The sequence below is a fragment of the Ornithodoros turicata genome, chromosome 3 (assembly GCF_037126465.1).
Source record: "Ornithodoros turicata isolate Travis chromosome 3, ASM3712646v1, whole genome shotgun sequence".
Taxonomy (NCBI): Eukaryota; Metazoa; Arthropoda; class Arachnida; order Ixodida; family Argasidae; genus Ornithodoros; species Ornithodoros turicata.
In genome coordinates, this window is record NC_088203.1 from 36529245 (window position 1) to 36555063 (window position 25819).

Below are 25819 nucleotides of genomic sequence, written 5' to 3' on the forward strand. Positions count from 1 at the left end.
CTTTTCTGGCTACTCATGTTGTTTACATCTACTGTTGATCACATTCATTTATCACATATTATATTCTTATATATTATTATTATAATATCACATATTCGATCACATTAAATTTAAAATTTAGCATATATGAGAAAATGAGGGAAGTTGCTATTCATTGCTCATTCCAACCTAAAATTGAGAGAGCGTACCTGACCATTGTCATTCCTAAAATATATATTGCCATTGTAGCAAGGTCACAAAACAGTAAATGTAGTCTTTTGTGACCTCCCTGCACGTTCATTGTATCGTGAAACGCATAAGTGCAAGAAATAAATCTTGAACTTGAATAAACTTGACATAACATGTTAAATAATATAATGAATGATATAAAATATTGAATAAACTTGAACTCGTATAGTATTCTCTTTACTCATCATCAGTGATCTTCATTACAAAAGCATATTGTGTTAGACTTTTTCGTTTGCGTTTCACAGAGTGGGTACACGAGGGCCAAAATGACAAAATCACAACTGTTTCAAGCTCCAAATAGTCCTGTTGCAATTTGAAGACCATACGTGGAGCTGCATTTTTTGGAACATGCTCGACATAATAAGCATGACAAAGTCAGCACTGGATAGCAGGACCCCGTCCCCAAGCAGCTTTTCTCACGCTGCAGTTGTATTCAACAAAAGCATGTGAGTGCTCGAGAAGGACATTCAGTTTGGCACAACCGCGCCTGCAAATAATCAGAACAAATAAAGGAAGAAACAAACATGGAAGGGCTGTACTTCAAAAAGACATAAGTCCTGTGTCTCAAGGAGGTGTTACCACTTTCTAAGTAACTTAATTGATTAAGCTTACATCACTACCTGATTAACTGTCCTAACGAGTGTGATCTAATTGCGTGAAGTAATTATTTGGGCTGCTTCGGTGTGTCCATATTTCCGAGGCAAAGCACCGCTGTCGTTTACTAAAAGACTCTTTCTAAGGCGATGCTTGATATAAATCATACTAAACTCATACACGGCTAAAACAACGGCTGAGAGTCTACAGAACGATATCTTTCTGTCATGCGAGTATATCTTTTCCCCGACCGTTCGTGACGGAAAAATTTTTGTCCAGAACGCAGCACAGGATATTATATACATGGTTGTTGTTAACCTCACATCGTTTCTTATTGAAATATTGGCTGGGAAACGTGCTGTAGTACAATTCCCAGCGCTGCACTGCAGTGACAGTCTAGTTTCGGAATGCAAAACATAACGTAATTAAGAATCGAACGACAGGACACCTGTGAAACACTGTTAGGATACATCAGTATACTGGCACCTTACAAAATCGCGTGACGACAAACAATGATCAACGCCTGTAGCGCAATAAATACTCACAATCTCTGTTGCCTCCCATTGTTTCCAATGGGCACACACAGCGTTTTAGGGCCCACCAACATGGCGGCCCGAATCCGTACCTCTCTCCCACGAGCCCCTCTCCCATACGCGATCCAGCCTTTATACATAGAGATCAGTGGTTCCACCGGCGCGGCCATGGAGATAGGCCACCGTCATCGCTTCGCCGTGGCATACCATCACCGCCAGTCGGGACTCATGTAGAGGGACCCCATCTCCTCTACATTTGGTGACCCGAACTGTGAACAAATCTGGCAACCTTCCCGCAAGTCCAGCACCGACGGCACGCTGCCGCGCAGCCTGGAAGCCCTCCATTTCCTGTCCGACGCTTCAATGGACCGCTATGGTAGCTCTGTGGTACGGCAGCCGATCGAACCTGATGCTCTCCACGTATCCTCAACCTCACCTGTCCAGACCCACTGCCACGGCTCTCATCCGTCCTCAACATCCTCTTCTCGTTCCCGAATTGCTTCCTGGGCTCGGCAAGCGGACTGCTGCATACCGACCTACTGACTCCCTCCTACAGAGCACGACCAACCGGCACACACGCGCCTCACAGCTTCATCAGCCATCACTTCTACCCGATGTTCACCGCACCCCGGCGCTCCTTCACTGCCGGCCGCGACACTCGAGCCTCGCGCTCACCTGCCGGTCGCGGCACTCGCGGCAGCCGACGCCACGGCACGCTTCAGCCTGCGTCTCGGCATCTCTGAACGGCTCGCACAGCCTTCTAGCGCCATTATCATCGTCAGCGCGCACCCTGTCGATGCGCAGCCTGTCCGCGGCGTCCCCGCGCCCACCGCTGCCTCCATCCATGTAGGTGGTCGGGAAACCCGCCAGCCAACCACTGATGGCGGCGAGTGGACATGGCATTACTGGCTGCCGCCTATTTTACATCACGGACCGCTCGTCAGGCATGCGTTTTTTGGTTGATACCGGCGCGGACGTCAGCGTCATACCTGCCCCCATGTTGTACCGCCGATCACGAGAAGCATGTTTCAAGCTTAAAGGTCAGGTATGCCGATATCCCAAATAGTCGAAACGGTTGTGATATTCTGAAAGCCCACATCCAGCTCCCCCCAAAATGCACCTTCATTCTCTCAGTTCGGTACAGTACCATGTCAAAAAAATAGATAATTCATTCCGAAACACACATGGGCGCAGCCATTTTTATGACGTAGATGCACCCGAACGGGCATTGTGACGTGTACGCGCCTTCGTACTCGTCAGTGGATTTCAGCTACGGCTTCTGGCGGCTTCACGTATCTGTGCTTGAAGATGGCGGACAGCCGGGTTCCACGGTTCTGCGAAAAGTAAACAGTGCAGCAGCTGCGAACTCATTCGCGAACCAACCTCTGTGAGATGTTGTGACTGGATTTCGTCGTTTGTGTTTTGTGAGCACGTAAAATTTGTATCAAGTCGCGTCTGCGTTAGCCCCTTTAGAGCACTTGCCCACTGTAGAGACTGATGTTTCGACAGCCGTGTTAGCAAGAAAATGCCGACAGCGTTTTATTCCTGCAGGAAAAAATTGTGCTATGTATTTGAGAAACCGCATACTGCTATGGGACAAGTTTTACGTACGATTTATCAATGTGCAACAGCGTCGACGATGGTATGTAACGACGAGAGACGTAAAACGAAATACAAATCACATTTTAAATTTTTTGTGGGATTCTGTGCATTTTCCAGAAGCTTTCTTTGAATCACACCCCCACGCTGCGTTGTGTGGCACGCTACAAACTACTGCATTTTATGAGCACCGTCGCACAAAAACATGTACACGAAAGCTCCAGTAGCCATGTGGTTGCACACTATGCAGACGCAAAAGAAGTACCAGAGCACATATTGCCACTTAGAAATGGTGTGTTTAGAAATGTGGTGTCTGAAGAGCTAGGGCATAGCATAGATGCTAGAAATCAGGTGCACCTTATCCTTCTATAGAGTGCTCTTTCAATTCACAACTCAGCCCATGGGGTGTAAAACTGTTAGAGGCAATTATGTGACTTGTCGTCCTGGGCGACATCACTGGCCAGCCTCGGAATTAATTCCGTGCTCAGGAATTATTGTACAAATCACTTTGTATGTAGGACATGATAAGCAATGTGTAAGTTGCAACCTTGTCTGCCGGATTCTCAATGGCCTCATACAGTTAGAGACACGTTACCAAACCATTTAAAAGGGGCACTCTTACAGGGGCCGTGTAACTTGAGTTTTGAATTTATAAAAATATAAGTATACAATATGTAATATGAAATTTATATAAAATAAAAAATAACATTTATAAAAGTAATTTATAAAAAATAAATAAAAAGGCTTCATGGAAGCAATCCATTAGCATACCCATTGCACATGAAGCACAATTATATATGCTTGGACATCATCTAATTAATCTTCTGAACCATATGTGTGGCTGCATACGAAATTTTTTATGCGCATGCTCTACCTTCCTATTCCTACATGTGCACACGAATAACAGTGAATATATGTGAAGTGGCAAAAAGCAACGCTAGACTCTACCATCATTGTGCCCCTTTAACTTTTCCACATTTATTTCTGGTGAACAGGGAATACTTCACTAGAAAAGAAGACATTTGTGCATTGTTTGGCAAGCAAATAAATATATTTATTTGCATTTTCCATCAATCAACAATGTTGTGACCTGGTGCAAATATTGATGTCAACAAGGAAAGTACTTACAAATTATTCCTATGTGCTCAAATGCAGATATGACAATTCTGTTTTTGTACCTCAGCACAGTACAGTTTCAAAATTAACAAACTGCACAGCATCAGCAATCTTAAAGTATCTCAAGAGGGGAATCACATAAAGCTCCAATAATAGACTGTGCAAACAAAGTTAAAAAAAACAAAGTACTTCAAGAAAAATCCGAATAATCGGTTGCCGTTGTGATATGTACTACTATGCACAGTCCATGAATGGAACATGTTACCTCATTGCATTGCCTCCATGTGAGCACTAGAACAGGCAGCTTTTTAAGTCGCTCTTTTCGTGCTTTTCTATTGTCTTTTTTTTTGTTTTCTGTTTTTGCAATAGCAAGCATGGCCATAGTGAAACACAAGCAGCCAAGGACAGGATGAGACATCTGCAATGCGACTGCTAGCTCTAAACTGATATATTTATTAGCAGACTCTGGAATATACACATATATGCTGCTAAGCAAATGACAGTTTAACCAATAGAATAACAGACAAGAAAAAAGGGTTATATATCTTCCCCTCTCCTCATTCTATTTCACAGACAGACCTAGTATCATTCTGAGTGTGTCCGTGCGTTCCCTTTGAGATAACGTATCTCAGACAGAAGCAAATCCAACACCGGACTGCTTACACATGCAACTGTCTTGGATTTCTCTAACCACTTGTTATTTAACCGCTGCCTTGAGCTGTGTGTTCCGGAAATTTAGGCAGCATCCAGAGTCCCTGCAATGTGTTGCCATGTTTCTCGAGGGCATCAAAAGTCTGTCCTTGGCTGCCTGTCTTTCACTATGGCTCTCAGATACAAACTACCCCATTTCAACACAGTAGAAAACACAGATTTGTAAACAGCGTCTGTTGATTGCACTGTACATACCCCCCATATAAAGAATCAAAGCGGAAACTACATCTCGTGCGATAATGTCAGGAACACAAGAAAGCTAGATTTGAAACCACTCTTATGTCGTAATAGTAGTATTTGTGTGAAGCTACGCAATTCCTGTCCTGCAAATAATTTAAACCATATGTTTCATCTGCCAGCGTGATGATCCCCTGAAAAGCAATTCACACTTGGCGGGAACTACAGGTTCTGAAACCCATCCCTGACATGTGTAGCCATCAGGGAGGAAATCCAAGGGCTGCGGTGGAAAAGACAAACACACTATGGGCTATGTTCTCACTGTGTATCAGCTGCTCTGGCTACTAAGAAGAACATGTTCCAAATTAATATAACGTGGCTTGACATGATACGCCGGCGAAAGCTAACCAATAAAATTAGTAGTTAAATGTACAATACGTAAACACTTGCCATAACATGACAGTTCCCTTCCTGCATTTATGCGCTACCATTCAACCCACATAAACAGTGTGCTGAAGTTTTTTATGGCATTACACGTCGTTTGACAGAACTTGAACAAGATTATATAGCACACGATAAAAGTAGAGTGAACATAATGTGCAGAAAAAATGGCTAGGAAGCAAGCGAGCTGGTGAAGATGATGGATATGTAAAACCCCGAGACTAGGGAACGCAAAGGGACGTGTTTGTGTCTGTCCCTTCGTGTTCCCTAGTCTTGGGGTTTTACATCATGCATAATGTGCAGCTTTCCATTCACGCTTAATGGCCGTAGCAGTAATGCATGAAGGCCACTGCTAAGTTGTGTTGAGAAACAGCACTTTATGTTTGCCATGTCTAAATGAAACGTACCTGACCTGATCCAAATTAACCGTTCTGAGTCTGGAACACACAAAGAGAAAAACGCAACACATGCCACAACATTAACAGATAGGCAAATGCGCTGTGGCGAGCTCCACCTTGGGACAAAGTCAACAAGTGATTCACCAAAAGTCAATGAGCGCCTGAAATGTAACATCTCTGACTGGTAGCAGGACGGTCCACGTTCAATTCCTGGTGCTAGCACTGACTGGCTTTTTCATGAATTATTTGTTGAAGTTCCGATGTACTTGAGAACCATTCGTCAACCATTGTATCCTCATGAGGTGATGAGGGTTTGTCATCCCAAAAAGACTCCCTTTCTGGCATGTGTCCTTATGGATACTCATCACTGCAGAAAAAAAAAAAGAAAAATCATTTAATGACAAAAATGGATAGTCGTATTTACTGTATAATGATTGTGCACAACAGAAAGAAGACTTTCGCACAGAAGGCTGTACTTCTTGAGGTCTAACATCAAGTTACAAAATTCCAGAATATATGACATGTTGAAAGGTAGAGAATAAGAGTTATTGAGTTGTCGAGTTGAGTTGAGGGGGGAGTTGTACCCCTTTTTATTTTATTATATATGATTGTATAATTATTTTTATGTCTGTACCAACCCTCGCTCTCTACATTACAACATGTTTTATATATTCTGAGATTTTGTAACTTCATGTTAGACATTAACAAGAGCAGCCTTGTGCACGAAAGTCTCGTCTCATTAAAATTTAGATGCTCTCCACAGTCTTCTTTCTGTTGTGAATCTCTATCGCAGCATACCTGCACGTTGCTGTTCTACGTACTGTGACTTTGCAGTAAGAGTATGGACTTTGGGTAAAAAGACTACACAGCACTGCTCAGGTATTTTTGCCTATCGAACAGTATGTATGTATGCAGTATGCACACAGTATTTGTGCACCGGACCCACTAAAAATGTAGTGAATGTGGCATTGCCCACGGTAATGCACCAAGTTGAACACATTTATTGTAGAATCCAGGTATTTTAGCTTACATGTCAAGCCAGTACCACATCTAGTGTGAAGTTGTGACAAATAAATAGTTTCCATTTTTCTTAGCTCTCAGAACACAGACAGTGAATTAATAAGAGTAGACAATGTTAACATGAGTTCTGGGCTATTCTTCAATTAAAGATTCACAGATAGTAAAGGCACCTTCTTCAATGAACGTTGATGACACTGAAAATTCTAAAACGTTATCAGAGGCGACATCAGCTTCGGTGTTTCAAAGGATAGTATGTCCAACAGTAATCCAGCTAACAGTAACAAAAATGTGCAAAAGACAAATTAACTGAACTAATGTAACGTAGCTTCTATATCAGACAGTGAAGTTTGTAACACCCCATCCACAGGAACCAGTGTCCAGACAGCAAAAGTGCTTGAACTGGGAGATAGCAGCTAATCGGAATGACGACCTTCGTTTTCCACCCTGAAAGCACGGGTTGTAACTTTGAGTGCAGATTTAAAAGTGGTGTCAAGATGTCTGCATGCGAGTGCACATGAAAAGTTGAACATAGGTGAATACTCAAATTATAACATCACATTGTCATACCTGTTGTTGGAGGTAGACTGCAACTAACGTGTCAGCAATTTCTTCATGCACCAGATGCAAGCCAGATCATGCTTCATTTCAGAGTGCACCTGTGATAATTCAGAAGTTAGATTATCAATACTATTGTGTTGTTAATCGTGGTTATATCAGAATAAGCGCAGTAGGACAGCTGCACAATCGATTCATTAAGCTTGCTATTTTTTATATCTGAACCTCGACTTACTTTTTTTGCTCTCGTTTCTTGCCTTGATCCTCCGTGGCACGTTCAAAATGTTGTGCGTCGGGCACCTCAGATTTTCATCATACGATTTCGTGCCGAGATTCCAAATTGCCTCTGGAGTCGCGCGTAACCTATGATAACATTCGTGGACGAAATCCTTGCAGTGGAAATTAGCAGGCACCACTGTCAGCCAAGAGCTTCGCACTGCTTGGTCTTTTGGCAGCTTATAATAGGTAACACTTGAATGCTCCGATGAATTGTTCTAACAGCGTAGCACCGTCGCATCTTCGACAACTTCGCCGTGGCATATCACGTATGATATTGCTCCAGCCGATAAAAGGCAAGGTCAGAACAAGGAAGTGCATTTTGCAAACGACGCCGTGCAAAAAAAAAAAAATTCACATGCTTTGTTTCCGGCTTAGCAACAACCTAACAGCTGTTCGCTTATGTACGATGCACAGAGGACGAAACGAAAGAAGCCAAGCGGCCAAGCCAAGAGTCCATGCCAAGCCAAAGACATAAACCGAGAGCAGTGACGTCGGTGCGCCCGTGCGCAGGGTTGCCGACGGTCTGACGGCCGGGCGTGGGAACTAAAAAAACTGTTTTTAAAAAACTACGAACAGTTGAAGCAAGATATTTCGCACACATATTCAGTGTTCGGTAATGAACACACAGCGCGAGTATCGCTCAGTTCTGCGGCACTTCAAAATCGGCATATCTGACCTTTAAAGCAGCCAATGCCTCAACGATCCCCGTCTACGGCCAAAAGTCTTTGACCTTGAACATTGGCCTTCGACGATCTTTCCAGTGGCTGTTCTTGGTCGCTGACGTTACTCAGGCAATTTTGGGAGCAGACTTTCTCCACCACTTCCATCTGATCGTCGACATTGCCAAGAAGCGCCTCGTTGACTCTTTGACCCACTTGTCAGTCCACGGAATTTGCGCCCAACCTGTACCGCAGCGAATTCTGACCCTTATCGAACCGGAATCACCATACGCGCACATCCTCAAAGATTTTCCAGCACTTACTAAGCCACCGGATTGGAATCAGCCTGTACAGCACGATGTTGTCATCATGTCATCACCAAGGGTCCACCTGTACATTGCCGACCTCGCAGGCTTGCGCACGAGAAATATAAGATTGCCAAGGCTGAATTCGACCATATGTTCGAGCTCGGCATCATCCGCCCATCCTCGAGCACCTGGGCATCGCCTCTACATATGGTGCCGAAAAAGACTGGGGAGTGGCGCCCCTGCTGGGATTGTCGCGCGTTAAATCTTGTCACCGTACCGGACCGTTATCCTGTTCCCGACATTTTGGATTTTACTGCCAACATGTCCGGTGCCTCCATGTTCTCGAAAATAGACCTCGTGCGCGCTTATCACCAATTCCCCATGGCGCAAGAAGACATTTCCAAGACGGCTATCACCACCCCGTTTGGTTTGTACGAGTTCCTGCGAATGCCTTTCGGGCTGCGAAATGCCGCACAGACCTTCCAAAGGTGTATCGATTCGGTAACCCGTGGCCTCCCGTTCGTCTACGCCTATATTGACGATCTGCTGGTCGCTAGCCGCACGCCTGAGGAACACGCCCAACACATCCGTGCGCTGTTCACGCGACTCCAACAGCACGGCATCGTGATCAACGCCGCGAAGAGCGAATTTGGCGTTACGGATCTCGACTTCCTTGGATACCGGATAACCAAAGACGGCGTTCTTCCCTTACCATCCAAAGTCGCCGCTATCCGCAATTTTCCCCGACCTGACTCCATCACCAAGCTGCGCCAATTCCTCGGGATGGTAAATTTGTACCGCCGTTTCGTCCCTTCCATCGCGGCTACTCTCCAACCACATGACGACCTCCTATCATCGCGCAAGCAGCGTCGCAGCGTCGCGAGGGCAGTCAGTTGAGGAGCACTCCTTTCCCGCCTGTCTGGCAGGCGCGCCCGAACAAAGGGCAATTGACGAGGCAATGAACGAGGGCAATTCTCGCAATTGACATTTGAAATGCTGTCTGACTAGGGTATTATAGGCTCTGCGCGCGTTCTGGCTATTGTTCTTGTACGCAAGAGCTTTTGTGCCCGTATAGCTCTGCGGCTGAGAATTCTGGGAGTCTGCGACGGGAGTACGAACAGATGGGCTTTCCTATATGTCTTCAGACTGCCTGTACGCCGTAAAACGAATAATTGCTAGAACCGTAATCCATAATCTGTATGAGAATATGCAAGGAATATATTACACATCCGTGAGAAAGCTGGTGGACATTATAAAGGGATCTGGTGCGAACGTCAGACTGCTCACTGACAGCGAAACGGAAGTTGCTAAATTCACATCATTAACAGGAAAGAATGTTGATTTACTTCATGATAATTCACCACGCCTTGTGACCCTAGTCCTCTATTCGGACACCAGAGCTGAACGAGCACAGTTGTTATAGGATCTTTTCAGAGGTGTGGCAAAAGAATTTGAGCAAGATACTGCAGGGAAAGATCTGCGTCAGGAGACGTTAAACATCCTAACTATGTTTCTAGATCTGGGAACCAAATGCAAGGGGTACGGACAGGAGAGCGTGACCCCATATATACATGTTTTTTCGTATCACGCCGCGATGAACCACATGCAGCAGAGCTGACTAGGATGGCTTTCTAGCCAAGGACTAGGAAAGAAAAATTGCGCCTTAGAGAACCTACATCATCGGCGAACAAACAAAAGGGACGCAACATGGGATGGGCTAAAATATGTTAAAGGATAGAAGAAAATGCATCTGCGCTACAGGCTAGGAGATATCAGAAACGTTACGTCACGTACTCTGAAGAAGGTGGCATCCAAGAGGAAAGAGGCCCCGTTTAAGTGTCGAACTCGAACTCGAACAGCGCGTGTCACGCATGTTAGATGTCGACTCTATGACGCGAGGTGAGCTAAGAACGGAAATCGGGAACGACGTCCAAAGATCCAGACGACGGCAAGCTGAGGCAAATGTTGCGTCACAGTTTGAGTAAGGTGGTTTGAAGTGCCCCTGTTTATTTTGGCTTCAAAGCTAAAGGAGGACACTGTGATCGCATATGCAGCCATGCGAAGTTTTTCCCAACATGAAGAGGACACTAACTCTGATGTGTACAAATGTTCATCGTGCTTCATTCGTATTTATTCGACTCATACGTACTAACAATCGATGCTACACAACTGACTTTTACGTGGTGCACGCAGTTGCCCTTATCAACCAGTCAATAAACTCTTCTTCACACCTACAGAAACAAAGATGTACCAATGAAAAAAGACGCGATAGCGAACAACACAGTCCCAAGCAGTACGGCTGACAGCGCGGGCATGTACGGCTGGATCAAGATTGTAAATCTTCAGAAGAACGCTGATAAGACAGCACACCCGCTAACACCCTCTCCACAGACGAAAAGAAAAGCCAGGAGTACTGCTGTCGAAAAACACGCGGCATTAGGCTGCAATATGGATAGGTTTGATCCACTAATGCGTTATCTGTATTAAGTATGGAAAATAAAAGACAGGAACGCAGAAACGATATTTTCCTTTTTTTGTTTTTTGCGTTGTCTGAAACTGTGCTTATTTTGATGGAGTTCGACAGGTACAATTTGAGAGATGACAGCAACAGAAAGTCGCCAGAAAATCGCAAATCAAACTCAAAGTTCGCAAACAACAGAAAGTCGTGATTTGTTAACTCTTTTTTTTTGTTGTTGTTGTTGTAGTTTCGAGGTGAACGACAAATCTACAGTACCTAAAAAACGCAGATTACATTGACAAGCAACGAGCAGTATTGTGATCAAAAGAGAGGAGAGTAATGTGTTATAATACAAATGGGCCAAGTGACCGCCTTTTACAATAGCGTTTTCCTCGCTAGAGAAGCTCCTGCGTTTGCGAGGAAGCGTGGCATCCTATAGCTGTATCATAAATTGTCTTCAAGTATTAATCAGCTCCCCACCCCACCCCACCCAAAGAAAAAGAGAAAGGAGAGAGCGAGAAAGAAGAAACGAAAACGGAGCCTCTCGGATATCTTTCCTAGCCGGTCGCATCAGTGTTCGATGGCTAACTAAAATGGTATACTTAATTAGCTTCAATAATTTTCGAAGATAAGAGGTTGACTCAATGACAGCATCGAAGCCCTTGAAGTCATTGTACATTCTATATTGCTGTCTATAATTATGAAACTATCCTCGATAAACTTGGTTTCACAACCTTAGCACTTCGTAGAACCTCAGATATCACATTTTCCTGCGCAAAGTAGTACATGTCGTCTTAAGCTGTCGTTGGTCCATTTTCTGCCGTTAATTTTAGTTCTTTCTTGTATTTGCATCCTACGTTCATCATCTTCACATAACGTTCCATGTGCAGTGGTGTAGGGTACGCACCTCCGCGGTGAAACACCCCATTTCATTGTCATCATTTGTTGTTGTTGTTGTTGTGCCGTTCACTCCGACCACACCTTTATTTTATGTTTTGTTTGATTGCTCACAATTTAGCAGACACCAACAGACTTCGTAAAAGCCATAATGTACACACATTTGCTCTTTATAACAACCTCAACGATGTTAGTTCTCCTAACAGCTGTCAAGTTTTTAGTTTTTTATATCCTATACCCTTACCACGTGATGTTACACACAAATCTTGGCTCCCCATATTGTTATTTCTTGTTTGTCTTCTCTTGTAGTCTCTTCTGCGCTGGGCCATTTCCCAAACCTGTGGTTGCGCGTGGCCTTGAACGTAGGCTGCGCCGCAACGTAATCGTGCGGCGATGGAAGGCTCCTTTACAGGTTCAAAATTTGGAACCCGAATGGAACCTTGTAGATGCTACTATTCATGCCCAAAAAATTGCTCAAAAGTTTTGTCCTGGCAGAGGCAAGATGCCATTAGAGAACGAATGCAAAGCGCTGCCAGCAAAATACGTAGCACGCGCTTGTCGTTCCATAATACACAGGCTCTATGGGAGCCGTTTTAGGTGAAGCCTGCTTTACGTTTTGTCCCTAATTCTTGGGCATGGCCTTCGATACTGCCGTCGGCGCGGTGCTCCAGCAGCGGGTGTCTTCTTCGTGGCAGCCTTTGGCATTCTTCTCGCGTAAGCTGAAACCCGCAGAAAGACGGTACAGCACGTTTGGTCGTGGGCTTCTCGCTGCTTACCTCACCGTGAACCACTTCGGGCATTTTCTCGAGGGTCGTTCTTTCACCATCTACACCGACCACAAACCGCTCACCTACGCATTGTCATCTGCTGGAAGTTCATACGCACCAAGAAAAATTCGACATCTTTCCTTTATCTCAGAATTCACTACGGATATTCAGCACGTGAGCGGAGCTAACAACCCCGTCGCGGACGCTCTCAGCCGCGCCGTCACCCACATCCAGACCGCTGACCCACTGACACCACCGCCATTATCCTTGGATGCCTTAACCAAAGCGCAAGCAGGAGACAACGAGCTCGCCTCCTTCCGCGCCAGCAAGTCTACCGCCTTGTCGATTGAGGATGTCCTTCTGCCCGGCGCCTCTTCAACTGTAGCCTGCGACACGTCGCAAGGCCATCCTCGTCCCTTCCTTCCCGCACAGTTTCGTCGACCCGTCTTCGACAGCTTCCACTCGGTACGCCACTCAGGCGTCCGAGCACCTCAGAAGGCCATCACTCAGCGATACGTCTGGCCCCGGATGCAAGCGGATATTAAGCACTGGGTCCAGTCCTGCCTCCCCTGCCAACGCAACAAAGTTCAGCGCCACACCCGTATTCCACCTTCAACTTTCACACCACCTGACCAGCGTTTCGATCACATTCATATCGACCTTGTTGGTCCCCTCCCGCTGTCTCAAGGCTTTAGATACCTCCTCCTCACCATCATCGATCGATTCACACGCTGGCCAGAAGCAATCCCATTACCTGATGCGACAGCCCCTACCGTCGCCTCAGCCCTCATCCGTGAATGGGTATCCCGATTCGGGGTTCCCTCGATGATTACCACGGATCGAGGCCCCCCAATTTGAATCGGCGCTGTTCACAAATCTCATGAATACGCTCGGCACCCTCCGTATCCGTACCACAGCCTATCATCGCTCATCTAATGGAGTGGAGCGCTTACATCGTCAAACCAAGGTTGCGTTGCGGGCCACCCCAGAGACCCCTTGGCCTGAGGCAATACCTGTCATCCTCCTTGGCATCCGCACCGCCTTCAAGCCGGACTTCGGGGGAACCTCAGCCGACATGGTGTACGGTTCAGCCCTCCGCCTTCCCGGTGACCTTGTCGCGCCAGCCCCGATCATTACCCTTTCTCGGGCGGACTTTGTATCCCGCCTCCAGGGTGCCATGGCTTCTCTGCGTCCCGAGTCTACTCGCCAGCTTGCACGGAGACCCGCCTATCAACACCCCGAACTGTCCCGGTGCACGCATGTTTTCGTCCGCTGTAACAGCGTCCGGAAGTCTCTGCAGCCACCCTACACCGGCCCTCACCCCGTACTGCACCGGTCGTCCTCATTCTTCACTGTACTCATCAACGGACGGCAGGACAACGTCAACATCGAGCGTCTAAAACCAGCATGGCTCGACAGCACCCCACCTGCCAGTACCATCCCAGCTGTCTCATTCATCGACGACTCCCTTCCTTCTCTCCCTGCCCCGGCCGTTACCTGAAATCCCAACCTTCGAGTCTCCTGGGCGACGCACCACGCAATCCTGCATCGCCTTAGGGGGGGGCAGTTGTAGCGCCATTATCATTGTCAGCGCGCAGCCTGCCAAGGCGCGCGAGAAATAAATCTGCGCTCGTTCAGTTGCTCTCTGACGAGCGTCCAGCGAACGGCTGTCCTGGTCTCTCCCTCGTCTAGCAACAGCCTCACCCTCTCCTTCCCTGGGACTCTGAGCTTTGGCTCCCGTACCGGTAGCGGCACCCCACCACCACCACTTCGCCAGCGCCTCACTCTCTTCCCCGCTTTTCTCGGACTAACGGATCGTGATGCCTCATCAGCTGTGATGCTTCGCCACCGTGTGCCGTGCCGTCATCCTGTTCTACCGTGCATGTTAACCACGGTCGCCAACACGTGGACATCATCTGCTTTATCGCCGCTCCGCGTCTGAGGGGGGAGTGATGTAGCGGCCGGTGGACAACGACGAGGATGGACACGCGCCTGGAGCACCCGCTTGGAGATAGGCCACCGTCATCGCCTCTCCATGGCATACCATCACCGCCAGTCGGGACTCATGTAGAGGGACCCCACCTCCTCTACATTCTTTTTCATAAAAAGTGAAGATTCTAGGGGCAATATATATTTCAGGGCGTCTGGTTTGTATTGGAAGGATCCGCACAGTCTTAAAATTATCGATCCAGTAATATTTGCGAATCACTATCTGGGCAAGTAAGTTATCAAATGTAGGAAGATTATTTTGTTTAAATAAACAGTCTGAATGCGTGTGTTGGCGAAAGGACACACTTTTTAAGGCATATCTTAAGGTCTAGTTAATCCTGTTCTTCCAAGTAATGAACAGTTGAAAAATATTGTTAAACCGTATCCCAGTATGGAGTGACCCGAAGACAGCAATGTCTGCCTGAGAACTGAGCAAGGGATACACGACCTAATATTGTAGAGCAGACATACAACTTCGCGCAGTTTGTTTTGAACGTCAGACAAATGTGTATTCCATGACAAGTCAGTATCGAAATAGACACCCAAATATTTTACACAGGATACAAATTGTAAAGGTACACAACCGCAGTTAGAACAGTGAGACCTGTGCAAACAAAAAACGATGTCATAATCAATACGTTTGTGAGGATTGTTGAAACATATTAGCTTTGATTTCGTTGCATTGACTGCGATACAATTTACAAAGAACCAGTTCATAACCTTTTTGGTATCATTTTGTAAAGATCGAACGGCATCTTGGAGTCGCAAATGAGTACAGAGCAAGTCGGTGTCATCAGCGTACTGAAACATTGAAGTGGTCTTCACCACATCTGACAGGCCGTTAACATAGATGACTTTGACTTTGTGACTTTATGACTTTATTGTTCCCAAATTACATTGAACAATCTGCTACCATTGTGGACCGCGAGGCCAAGGCCTGGATGATGAAGAGTATAGGGGCCAAACAGGCACCCTGAGGAACGCCCGTATGGAGGGCTACTGTGTTTACCACTAACAATTACTCTTTGTGAACGTCCTTGTAAATAACTACGTAACCAATTAAAGAAAGCGCCTCTAAGCCCCAGCGAGTACAGTTTTTGTAAAAGATGCTCATGCTTTATAGAATCAAAAGCTTTTGACAAATCCAAAAAAGCGCAACAGCTACAAGGTTCATGTCAAGTGTAGAACACAAACAATCAGCAAAGTCTTCCAACAAACATATAGTACCCTTATTTTGCACAAAACCATTCTGTGAAGCGGATAGTAGGTCAATTGTTTCCAAGAAAGCACTGATACTTTTAGCGACATGTTTCTCCATGATTTGAGCAAAGATAGGCAATACCGATATCGGACGATAATTTTCCATGGCGTTGCGTTTGCCACCTTTGTAAAGAGGGCGTACCAGTGCCTGCTTGAAAGCGGATGGAACGATACCGGTTTCAAAGAAGCCATTTAATATGAACAGCGGTAGATGTTTTAACTTATCAAAGTGAACCTTCAGGTCCCTGTTCCTGATGCCATCGATACCTGGTCCTTTGTTGTCCTTAAACCCAGATGTTATAGAGAGTAAGTCCGCTTCTGTCATACCAAAGAGGTATGCGGAAGCCATAGTATTAGCTTCCTTACAAGAAGGAACGCAAGTATTCAAATTACTAGCTATGGAGGGGAAATGAGTATGAAACTTGTTAGCTAGCTCCTTTCAAAACTTTTTAGTAGCATCCCATCAGAATTAGTATCTTTATTAGAACTCCGTAATTCATTGATAAGTTTCCAAGTTTGTCTCAGGTTCTCTCGATTCTTGGAAAACTGTTCTCAATAAAACTTTCTCTTGGCTAAGTTTACTAAGGCATTCACCTTGTTCCTTTGCCCTCTGTACTGATGTTTTAGCCTACCTTCAGCAGGGTGTTTGCGCACTTGTTTCCAAAAAGCATTTTTTTAGCAATCTCTGCTAAAATCACACTAGATAGCCAACGGTATTCTGGGTGTCGTTTCCTTTGAGAAACTGTAACTGTAGCGGAATCGTTGAGGCAGCGCAAAACGTCAACCAGTTTATCATAAACCTGAATGTCACTGCATCCATCCTTTGTCATATTCCAATCGAAGGAATTAATAGCCATATCAATAATCCTGTTGTCAATAAACTTGAATAATGTGTTAGCCAAGCGAGTGAAACAGTGAGAGGAGGAAGCGATTGAGAGGTACACAAAGTAATTGTCGGCTATTTTCTCGGAAACCACAGCACTTAACAAATTGTGGTCCCTGCACCTCACATTAATGTGGTCAATACAAGACGCTTTAACCTGCGATAAATAAGTTTCGACTCTGATAGGAGCTTGTATGGTAGGGTGAATTCCAAAGTCCGCCAGCAAATCGAGATAATCCAAAGCTGTCGAACGATAGCAATCTAATGTATTTATATTAATGTCGCCAACCAGACAGAAATTGTCCTGCAGGGTAGCAGCAGAGAGGGTACTTCTCCACTCACACAAGAAAGAGTGAACATTTGAAGAAGGAGGACGATAATAAGCAAGAATAGCTAAAAAAAAACTCTCTTTTGACACCGACAAAGGAAGCGATTCTGCTTCGGTAAAGAAAGTATTTTCAGTGGCAGCATTCCAGCACTGCTTAACAAAAATCACTAAACCACCACCCCTCTTATTTGGTCTTACTTTAAAAAAAGAAGTAAAGCCTACTAGCTGATATAGCCCCACTTAAGCTTCGTGTAAATGTATTTCTGATATGCAGAGTACATCTATAATATCGTAAAGCGTGTGAACGTAGGCGACCAGTTCATTCCAATGTTTTCTCATACTTCTAACATTCAAATGTACAATCCTACAAACGGAATGACCACTATGTTCATATTCATCGAGCTTAGACCGAAGAGACCGCAAGTCTGGAAGTAGTGAAAACTGAACGGTCATTGTGGTACAAATGCACACTGCTACATAACTACGAACACAAAGTCAGTCATCACACGATCTTCTCTAGGTCAGCCGGCTTCGCAATCTGAATAACCATTTCTCCCTCAGCCTTCCGTACAAATATTCGTCCATTCTTGACCCATATAAAACGGTAGTGCGATTCCTTTGCTTTGCTTCTAGCTTTCCAGAACAGCTCTCTGTACCTCTGCGTAAGATTATCGCTGAAATAAATCCTTTCTCCAGACCACCCCAAACATCCCGGTCTAGAACGCAGGGTCATCCACTGATTCTTCGTGTGAGTATTTTTAAAACTGACTAATATTGGTTGGACACAGTTACGTCCTGCAGGGAGCCTGTGGAGGTCCTGGATATCATCGAGTTTAAACCCGGTGATTTTGAAATTATCGGCCAGCTTCGCCATTAGCAAAGCAAGGTCTTCATTTTGGGCGGATTTAACTCCATGAATTTCCATGTTTAGGCTTCTAGGTTGCTGTTCCCTATCGTTTAGAGAAGCTTGCGCAGTTTGAAACTGTTTGTTTTGCTAGTTTCATTTGGCTTCCAAACTGGGAACTCAGCTACTTTTCCACACAGGTCATCATAACTCTTCGAAAAATGATCCAGGGATGCTTCGATTGCATGTATGGTGGGTGTGTCTAACAATGGCTAAGTTATCTACCGCAGCTTCCCATAAGCTCATTGACTTTAGCGTTGAGGATGTCAACTGCAGACTTGAGCGGAATCAGCTCATCTAGCTTTCTGCAGATTTCAGACAAATGTGATGATCGTGACTGAGCACAGCGACAATCCGCAACGCGACATGTGCGACACTTCCAATTTTCTTTCTTCTCTGCACTCATACCGTTGAAGGTGCCATCCGCTACCCCTGAACGTTGTGTTCCGAGATGGTAATTATTCTCAAATTCAGAGCAACGCAAAAAGCTGCCGTCCCTAGGAAGGGTTCTGAAACAAGCTACGCGTTGCTGAGACATGGCATCAGCTCACAGATATGCAGTCAGGGGCAAAGCTAACAACCAAAATAAACAAAATGGCTTGCTTACCTCTCAAATGCAAGCAATACAGTAAGTCAAACAGAACAACGATTCGCCACTGACTGCAGTGAGCCCAAAGGCAGATGTTTACGCCGCATGCGCAGAAGCCACTGAGTTCCTGGCTGAAGGTTCCGGAAGAAATTGTTATCGAGGCGCTGAACAAAAGATAATAATAATAATAATAATAATGATAATAATAATCTTTATGAACGTGCGCAAGAACAGCTAAAGCCTTGGTATTGGCGCACATAGACAATACAGTACTTAGACATATACAGGGTGGTCCACCAACCATGATAGAAATTCATAGTAAAAAACGTAGGCCCCGCAGAGACATGCTGTCAATGGATTTTTTCTGCCAATAACTTTTGCTACACATTGGTAACATTTTTATTTTATTTCAATTGATGGAGAGTTAATTTCTTGAATTGAACTCCGAAATTTCCCAAGACAACCTAACGTTTTCTTTGCACAAATGGGTTCCCGTGGTCATTTTACTCAGTATAGCACAAAATCCCACTCGAAATGCAATGGCAATTGCCGAAATAAATCCGCCGAAAATCCGTGGAAATGAGCCCTTGGCTCCGCCTCTGTTGTGATGTCTCGTAGTTTGAGCACAAGGCTGCGAAGAAAGGAGGTAAGACTGACACACTGATCTCGATTGTAAAAGGCTGGATCGCGGATAGGGAGCGCGAGCGTAAAGAAACCGGCCGCCATCTTACGGTGCAAAAATATTCCAGAAGCCGGGAGAAGTCATGATAGAAAACAACGAAATTGCACACCGGCTTGACGCAACAAATAACAATTTTAATGCAGACGTTTCGTCTCCCATGCGGGGGACATCATCAGTGAAAGCAAAATGAGAGGCGACCGCAACCAGCGGATTACTTAACCAGGTCGGCGAACACTTCGGGGAGGGGGCCGCGATTGGTATTACACACTGAAAGTTCTCCTCGCAGGTGCCATGACTCAAGCAGTTTCCTGGGGCCCCACCTTTGTTCCCTAGCTAAGGTCACAGCATTCGCGTAGTCACCGACAGATCTCACCGAACATTGTTGGAACACAGATCACTCTTTTGACTACGCGAATGCTGTGACCTTAGCTAGGGAACAAAGGTGGGGCCCCAGGAAACTGCTTGAGTCATGGCACCTGCTAGGAGAACCTTCAGTGTGTAATACCAATCGCGGCCCCCTCCCCGAAGTGTTCGCCGACCTGGTTAAGTAATCCGCTGGTTGCGGTCGCCTCTCATTTTGCTTTCACTGATGATGTCCCCCGCATGGGAGACGAAACGTCTGCATTAAAATTGTTATTTGTTGCGTCAAGCCGGTGTGCAATTTCGTTGTTTTCTGCCATCTTACGGTGCCCACAACAGCCGCCGCAGCGATCATGGCAACTTTTTGCAATTACGGTCGTACCAACCGTACTGGCAAGGTTACAGGGCCTAAACTTATACAGGTGAGTCACTCTTCATCAAGGAATAAATAGGCGTCCATTCTGTACATTTATTTGACCATTATGAAGTGTTTTTTTGCCCAAAACGAGCACTGGATGCAGGTTGCTTGATCGCTCTTCCGACGTTCAATCGAGCACACTTGCATTTTACGCGGCGGCAAATACAGTTTGAGTGCATAATATGCTTCAAAGAACATGTTACACTACACAGGTAGTGTTGTCATCAATATATGTGCGAGCACTCGAGCGCTTTTTTGCATGCATTGCTAGCATGGTACACGGTGTTCTCTGCGGAAGCAAGTGCCACATTCATTTCTTTGAATTACCTTCGCGCACAAGTTCGGTATTACGTCATAATAAGACCACGATTGTCACATTTTTTCATGTATTGGTATTGTTTTGTGCCTTGGTTTGATTTGTGACAAAGAATCCTACGTAACGGTGGTGTAGCGCGACTTCAATAACGCCTTTGTGTCTGAGCTGTATCGTCAGCTTGTTACGATAGTAATAATTTGTAGCGTGTCGTGCTATTTGTAGCAGTTTTAAGGCAAAAGTGGTCTCTCAATACAGGTTTCGTCATGAGGGCTACCCAGTGAATAATCTGTGCAGTGTGATACCGCTGGGTGTACAGGTAAGTATCACGGTCCTCATGCACCGGTTTCTACTTTACAGGAAGGAACAACCTCAGTTTTGCATGTTTTCTTACATGTTTACATCAGAAACACACCTTACACTTTAGGCTCCTTCACCCAGCAATATAATAATTAAAGGTTATAATTCTTTTTAGAAGAGTTCCCCATTGTCATTTTAGAATAGTTTTTAATCTTTTTAATTTTTAGAAGATACAGGGATTGTAAACCATGTTTTAAACTGATGTTTTAACATTTGTCCAATGCATTTATTAAACAACCTATTCATTTTTAACTGGTTGCACCCAAACCAATGTTCTGATGTATTATTTCCTTTGTTGTCGATGCACCATAAAAATTGGAATAATCATCATCAATGCAGGTTACTTCACAGCTGCCTCGACATACTCAAGAAATGGGTGCAGAACCTGCGTAATGCCCACAAACTTTAACTACCACAGCACCTCCAGAAAGTAAAGGCATATGTGTCACATGGGATTTTTAAAGGCATTCACAGTATATAATGCCTTGTATGAACTGTTGTAGATCTAAGCAATCTACAGTACACTCTCAGAAATTAAAACTTGTCAGGGAACTGTGATAATTGTTTCAGTTAATAGGCATGCACATATACGCTATAAGAAGAAAATTATTTATTGAGAATGCACTTCTCTGGCTACTCATGTTGTTTACATCTACTGTTGATCACATTCATTTATCACATATTATGTTCTTATATATTATTATTATATTATCACATATTTGATCACATTAAATTCAAAATCCAGCATATATGAGAAAATATCAGGAGGGAAGTTGCTATTCGTTGTGCATTCCAACCTAAAATTGAGTGCTACAAATTTAGAGAGTGTACCTGTCCATTGTCATTCCTAAATAATATATTGTCATTATAGCAAGGTCACAAAACAATAAATGTAGTCTTTTGCGACCTCCCTGCACGTTCATTGTATCCTGAAACGCGTAAGTGCAAGAAATAAATGTTGAACTTGAATAAACTTGATGTTGTATAAACTTGATATAAAATGTTGAATAATATAATGTATGATATAAAATGTTGAATGAACTTGAACTTGTATATTCTCTTTACTCATCATCAGTGATCTTCTTTACAAAAGCATATCGTGTTAGACTTTTTTGTTTGCGTTTCACAGACGGGGTACACGAGGACCAAAATGACAAAATCAAAACTGTTTCAAGCTCCAAATCGTCCTGTTGCAATTTGCAGACCATACGTGTGTAGTGCAAGAGGGCCCTTGCACATCAAAATGTAAGGTGGGAGTCACAGTTAATGCAAAGTGGGTCCTATAAGAGGCTTCGATGCTGAACAAAATTGTGCAAACTGCGGAAGGTGCCATAGAAGATCTTCAGAAAGTGTGTCTGGTCTCATAACGGTGCTACGACGCTCCCTTTTAGATGACTATGATCCTGATTGGAGTTTCAGATGTGCAGCTGCATTTTTTTGGAACGTGCTCCACATAACAAGCATGACAAAGCCAGCACTGGATAGCAGGCCCCCGTCCCTAAGCAGCTTTGCTCACGCTGCAGTTGTATTCAGCTAAAGCATGTGAGTACTCGAGAAGGACATTCAGTTTGGCACAACCGCGCCTGCAAATAATCAGAACAAATGAAGGAAGAAACAAACAAACATAGACGGGCTGTACTTCAAAAAGAGATAAGTCCTGTGTCTCAAGGAGGTGTTACCACTTCTAAGTAACTTAATTGATTAAGCTTACATCACTACCTGATTAACTGTCCTAACGAGCATGATCTAATTGCGTGAAGCAATTAGATCACGCTCACAACGTATTTGGGCTGCTTCGGTGTGTCCATATTTGCGAGGCAAAGCACCGCAGTCGTTCACTAGAAAACACTTTCTGCGGCGATGCTTGATATAAATCATACTAAACCCATACACGGCTAAAAGAACGGCTGTGATTCTACAGAACGATCTCTTTCTGCCATGCGAGTATATCCTTTCCCGGACCGTTCTTTATGGAACACTTTTTGTCCAGAACGCAGCACGGGATATTACATACGTGGTTGTTGTTAACTTCACATCGTTTCTTGTTGAAATATTGGATGGGAAACGTACTGTAGTACAATACCCAGCGCTGCACTGCTGTGACGGTCTAGTTTCGGAATGCAGAACATAACGTAATTAAGAATCGAACGGCAGGACACCTGTGAAACACTGTTAGGATACATCAGTATACTGGCACCTTACAAAATTGTGTGATGACAAGCAACGATCAACGCCTGCAGCGCAATAAATACTCACAATCTCCGTTGCCTCCCATTGTTTTCTATGGGCGCACACTGCGCTTTAGGGCCTCCCAACATGGCGGCCCGAAGGCACGCCTCTCCCTCACGAGCCACTCTCCCATGCGCGATCCAGCCTTTATACATAGAGATCAGTGGACTGACACGCCACACGAGGGGGGAAAGGGTTAGAAGTCGTCTGGTGACCTCATTTTTGATAAGATAGCTCTCATTCCGTATTCACAGCGCGCGTTTGTTCCGTGGGTAAGGCTTGTAACCCTTTCCCCCTTCGTGTGGCGTGTCAATGTAACCTCCTTTCTTCGCAGCTTTGCGCTCAAACTAAGAGCCGTCAAAAAAGAGGCGGAGCAAAGGGCTCATTTAAACGGATTTTCTGCGAATTTATTTCGGCAACTGCCATTGCATTACGAGTGGGATTATGTGCTATACTGAGTAGAAATAGCACGGGGAACCCATTTCCGCAAAGAAAACGTTGGGTTGCCTTGGGAAATTTCGGGGTTCAATTCAAGAAATTAATTTTCTGACAACTGAAATGAAATAAAAATGTTACCAGTATCTGGCAAAAGTTATTGGCACAAAAAGATCCCTTGACCGCATGTCTCTGCGGGGCCTACGTTTTTTACTATTAATTTCTATCGTGGTTGGTGGACCACTCAAATACATGGCGTCGAAGCAAAGTGTGAACATATTTTTTAAATATATGTATCACTTTTTTCGGGATGAAATCAATTGCAATATAGCATATGCTGAAGGGCACTCCTTAGGAGGGCATTAGCGAACTCCTAAGACAATGTCCTAATTAACTTTTTAATTATAAAGGCTATAAGGCTGTCCCATAACATCTGTTCCTTTCGGTCACCTGATACCGTAGCCGTTTTCAGAAGAAAAATCCGTTCGGTAGATCGTCCGCAAAAAATTCGTGAAGGAACACCGTTTTTTTTCTTTATTTTGTTCATTGCGCATCTTCGGAGACGCGTATCTCGCCTATCGCCTCTTGCGTCCTGGAAAAAGATTAAAAGAAAATAGAAAATGCAACACAAGATAAGGGCAGCCTCCGATGGAGTCACCCGATACATTTGTTTTTGTTTTGTTTCCGCAGGTTAAAGCTCATCTTCGACGGATAAGGCGGCACTGTGCTCCTTCACCCTCTCACATTGAGGATGAAGAAAATACGCGTCTCCGAAGAAGCGCAATGAACAAAATAAAGAAATAAACGGTGTTCCTTCACGATTTTTCTGTGAACGATCTACCGAGCGGATTTGTGTTCTGAAAACGGCTACGATATCAGGTGACCGAATGGAACATATGTTCTCATTGGGACGACTTCGTAGCTTTTATAATTAAAAAGTTAATTAGTGAAAGTTAATTAAGACATTGTCTTAGGAGTTTGCTAATGCCCTCCTGAGGAGTGCCCTTCAGCATATGCTATATCGCAATTGATTTCAAAAGTGATACATATATATATAAAATATAAAATAAATAGTGCTTCTACAGGACAAGGTATAAAAGGGTAACTTTACTAAAAACTAAGAGGGGGTACTCGACGTTTCGACACCAGCGCTGTCTTCAACAGGAATGGGATATTATGGTGACGCAAGACAACTCCAAAGCATGAGAGGGGAATATGTACAATGGGAGAGGCTGACTTGCGACAACATGACTGACCTGCGATTCATTGTACCCTTTTACCTTTGGTTGACAAAGCACGTGTGCTGCCCTCTCCCCTTGTACATATTCCCCTCTCATTCTTTGGAATTGTCGTGCGTCACCATAATATCCCATTCCTGTTGAAGACAGCGCTGCTGTCGAAACGTCGAATGCCCCCTCTTAGTTTTTAATAAAGTTTCGCTTTTATACCTTCTCTTGTAGAAGAACTGTCTCCACTTCTGATCCTTATTGAATATATTTATTTTCGTGGTCAACCGCATTCCTTTATTTCAACGTATGTATATATATATATATATATATAGATACTAATGGAACGATGCGGCAGCACCAGAGGACACGTGTTTCGCCGTGTTTGCGGCTCGTCGGCCCTGGGTAGCTGCGCATCGTTCCGAATTGGCAAACCAGGGGTCACTCAGCGAGCGATATACACCTGGGAGGGTGACTGAGCACTCGTCAATGCCACAGTGCAAGCCAGTGAATTGTAATGCAGAAAAAAAAGCCATTAAAGAAACAAATAAATAATACTAGACGTGTTTGAAATTCAAACTTACAGATTAATATGGCTTCTATGGCTGCCCTCCTAAGGGGTGCCCTTCAGCATATGCTACATTGCAATTGATTTCATCTTGGAAAAAGTGTCATATATATTTTTAAAAAATATGTTCGCAGTTAGCTTGGACACACTATATATATATATATATATATATAATGAGGGAAAAAGCCATTAAAGAAACAAGTAAATGACACTAGACGTGTTTCAAATTGAAAGTTACCGATTAAGATGGCTTCTACGGCTGCACGCAGAGAAACCGATACTCGGTTCGGTTCGGTTTGGTTTGGTTCACTCCCCCTTGCCGACTTCCGAGTTAGTGCGAGCGAGGTATCTCCATAATGGAAAATCTGAAACGGTGCACTTAAAACAAATGTCACCTCTGTGGATAATAATTTGAAGCATATAGATGAAGGATTCATTTCATATCTAAACCGATTGCCAGCAATTCTGCTCTTTCTGTTTCTCGAAAGAAAGAAAAACAGCTTCATAAAAAAAATACATCTTAGTGAATTATGGA

The 25819-nt window shown here is 44.4% G+C and overlaps 1 protein-coding gene across 1 annotated transcript; it reads left to right on the top strand.

Annotated features, from left to right (window-relative positions):
• The first annotated feature begins 13620 nt into the window (after positions 1–13620).
• On the top strand, positions 13621–14241 carry LOC135389315 (uncharacterized). The gene has a single exon (XM_064619378.1). It carries the CDS (start codon positions 13621–13623, stop codon positions 14239–14241), a length of 621 nt encoding a protein of 206 aa, XP_064475448.1.
• The last annotated feature ends 11578 nt before the right edge of the window (positions 14242–25819 follow it).

Bases quoted from the DNA above. Each gene is read 5' to 3' on its own strand.
- LOC135389315 (XM_064619378.1), top strand. From the start codon at position 13,621: ATGAATACGCTCGGCACCCTCCGTATCCGTACCACAGCCTATCATCGC.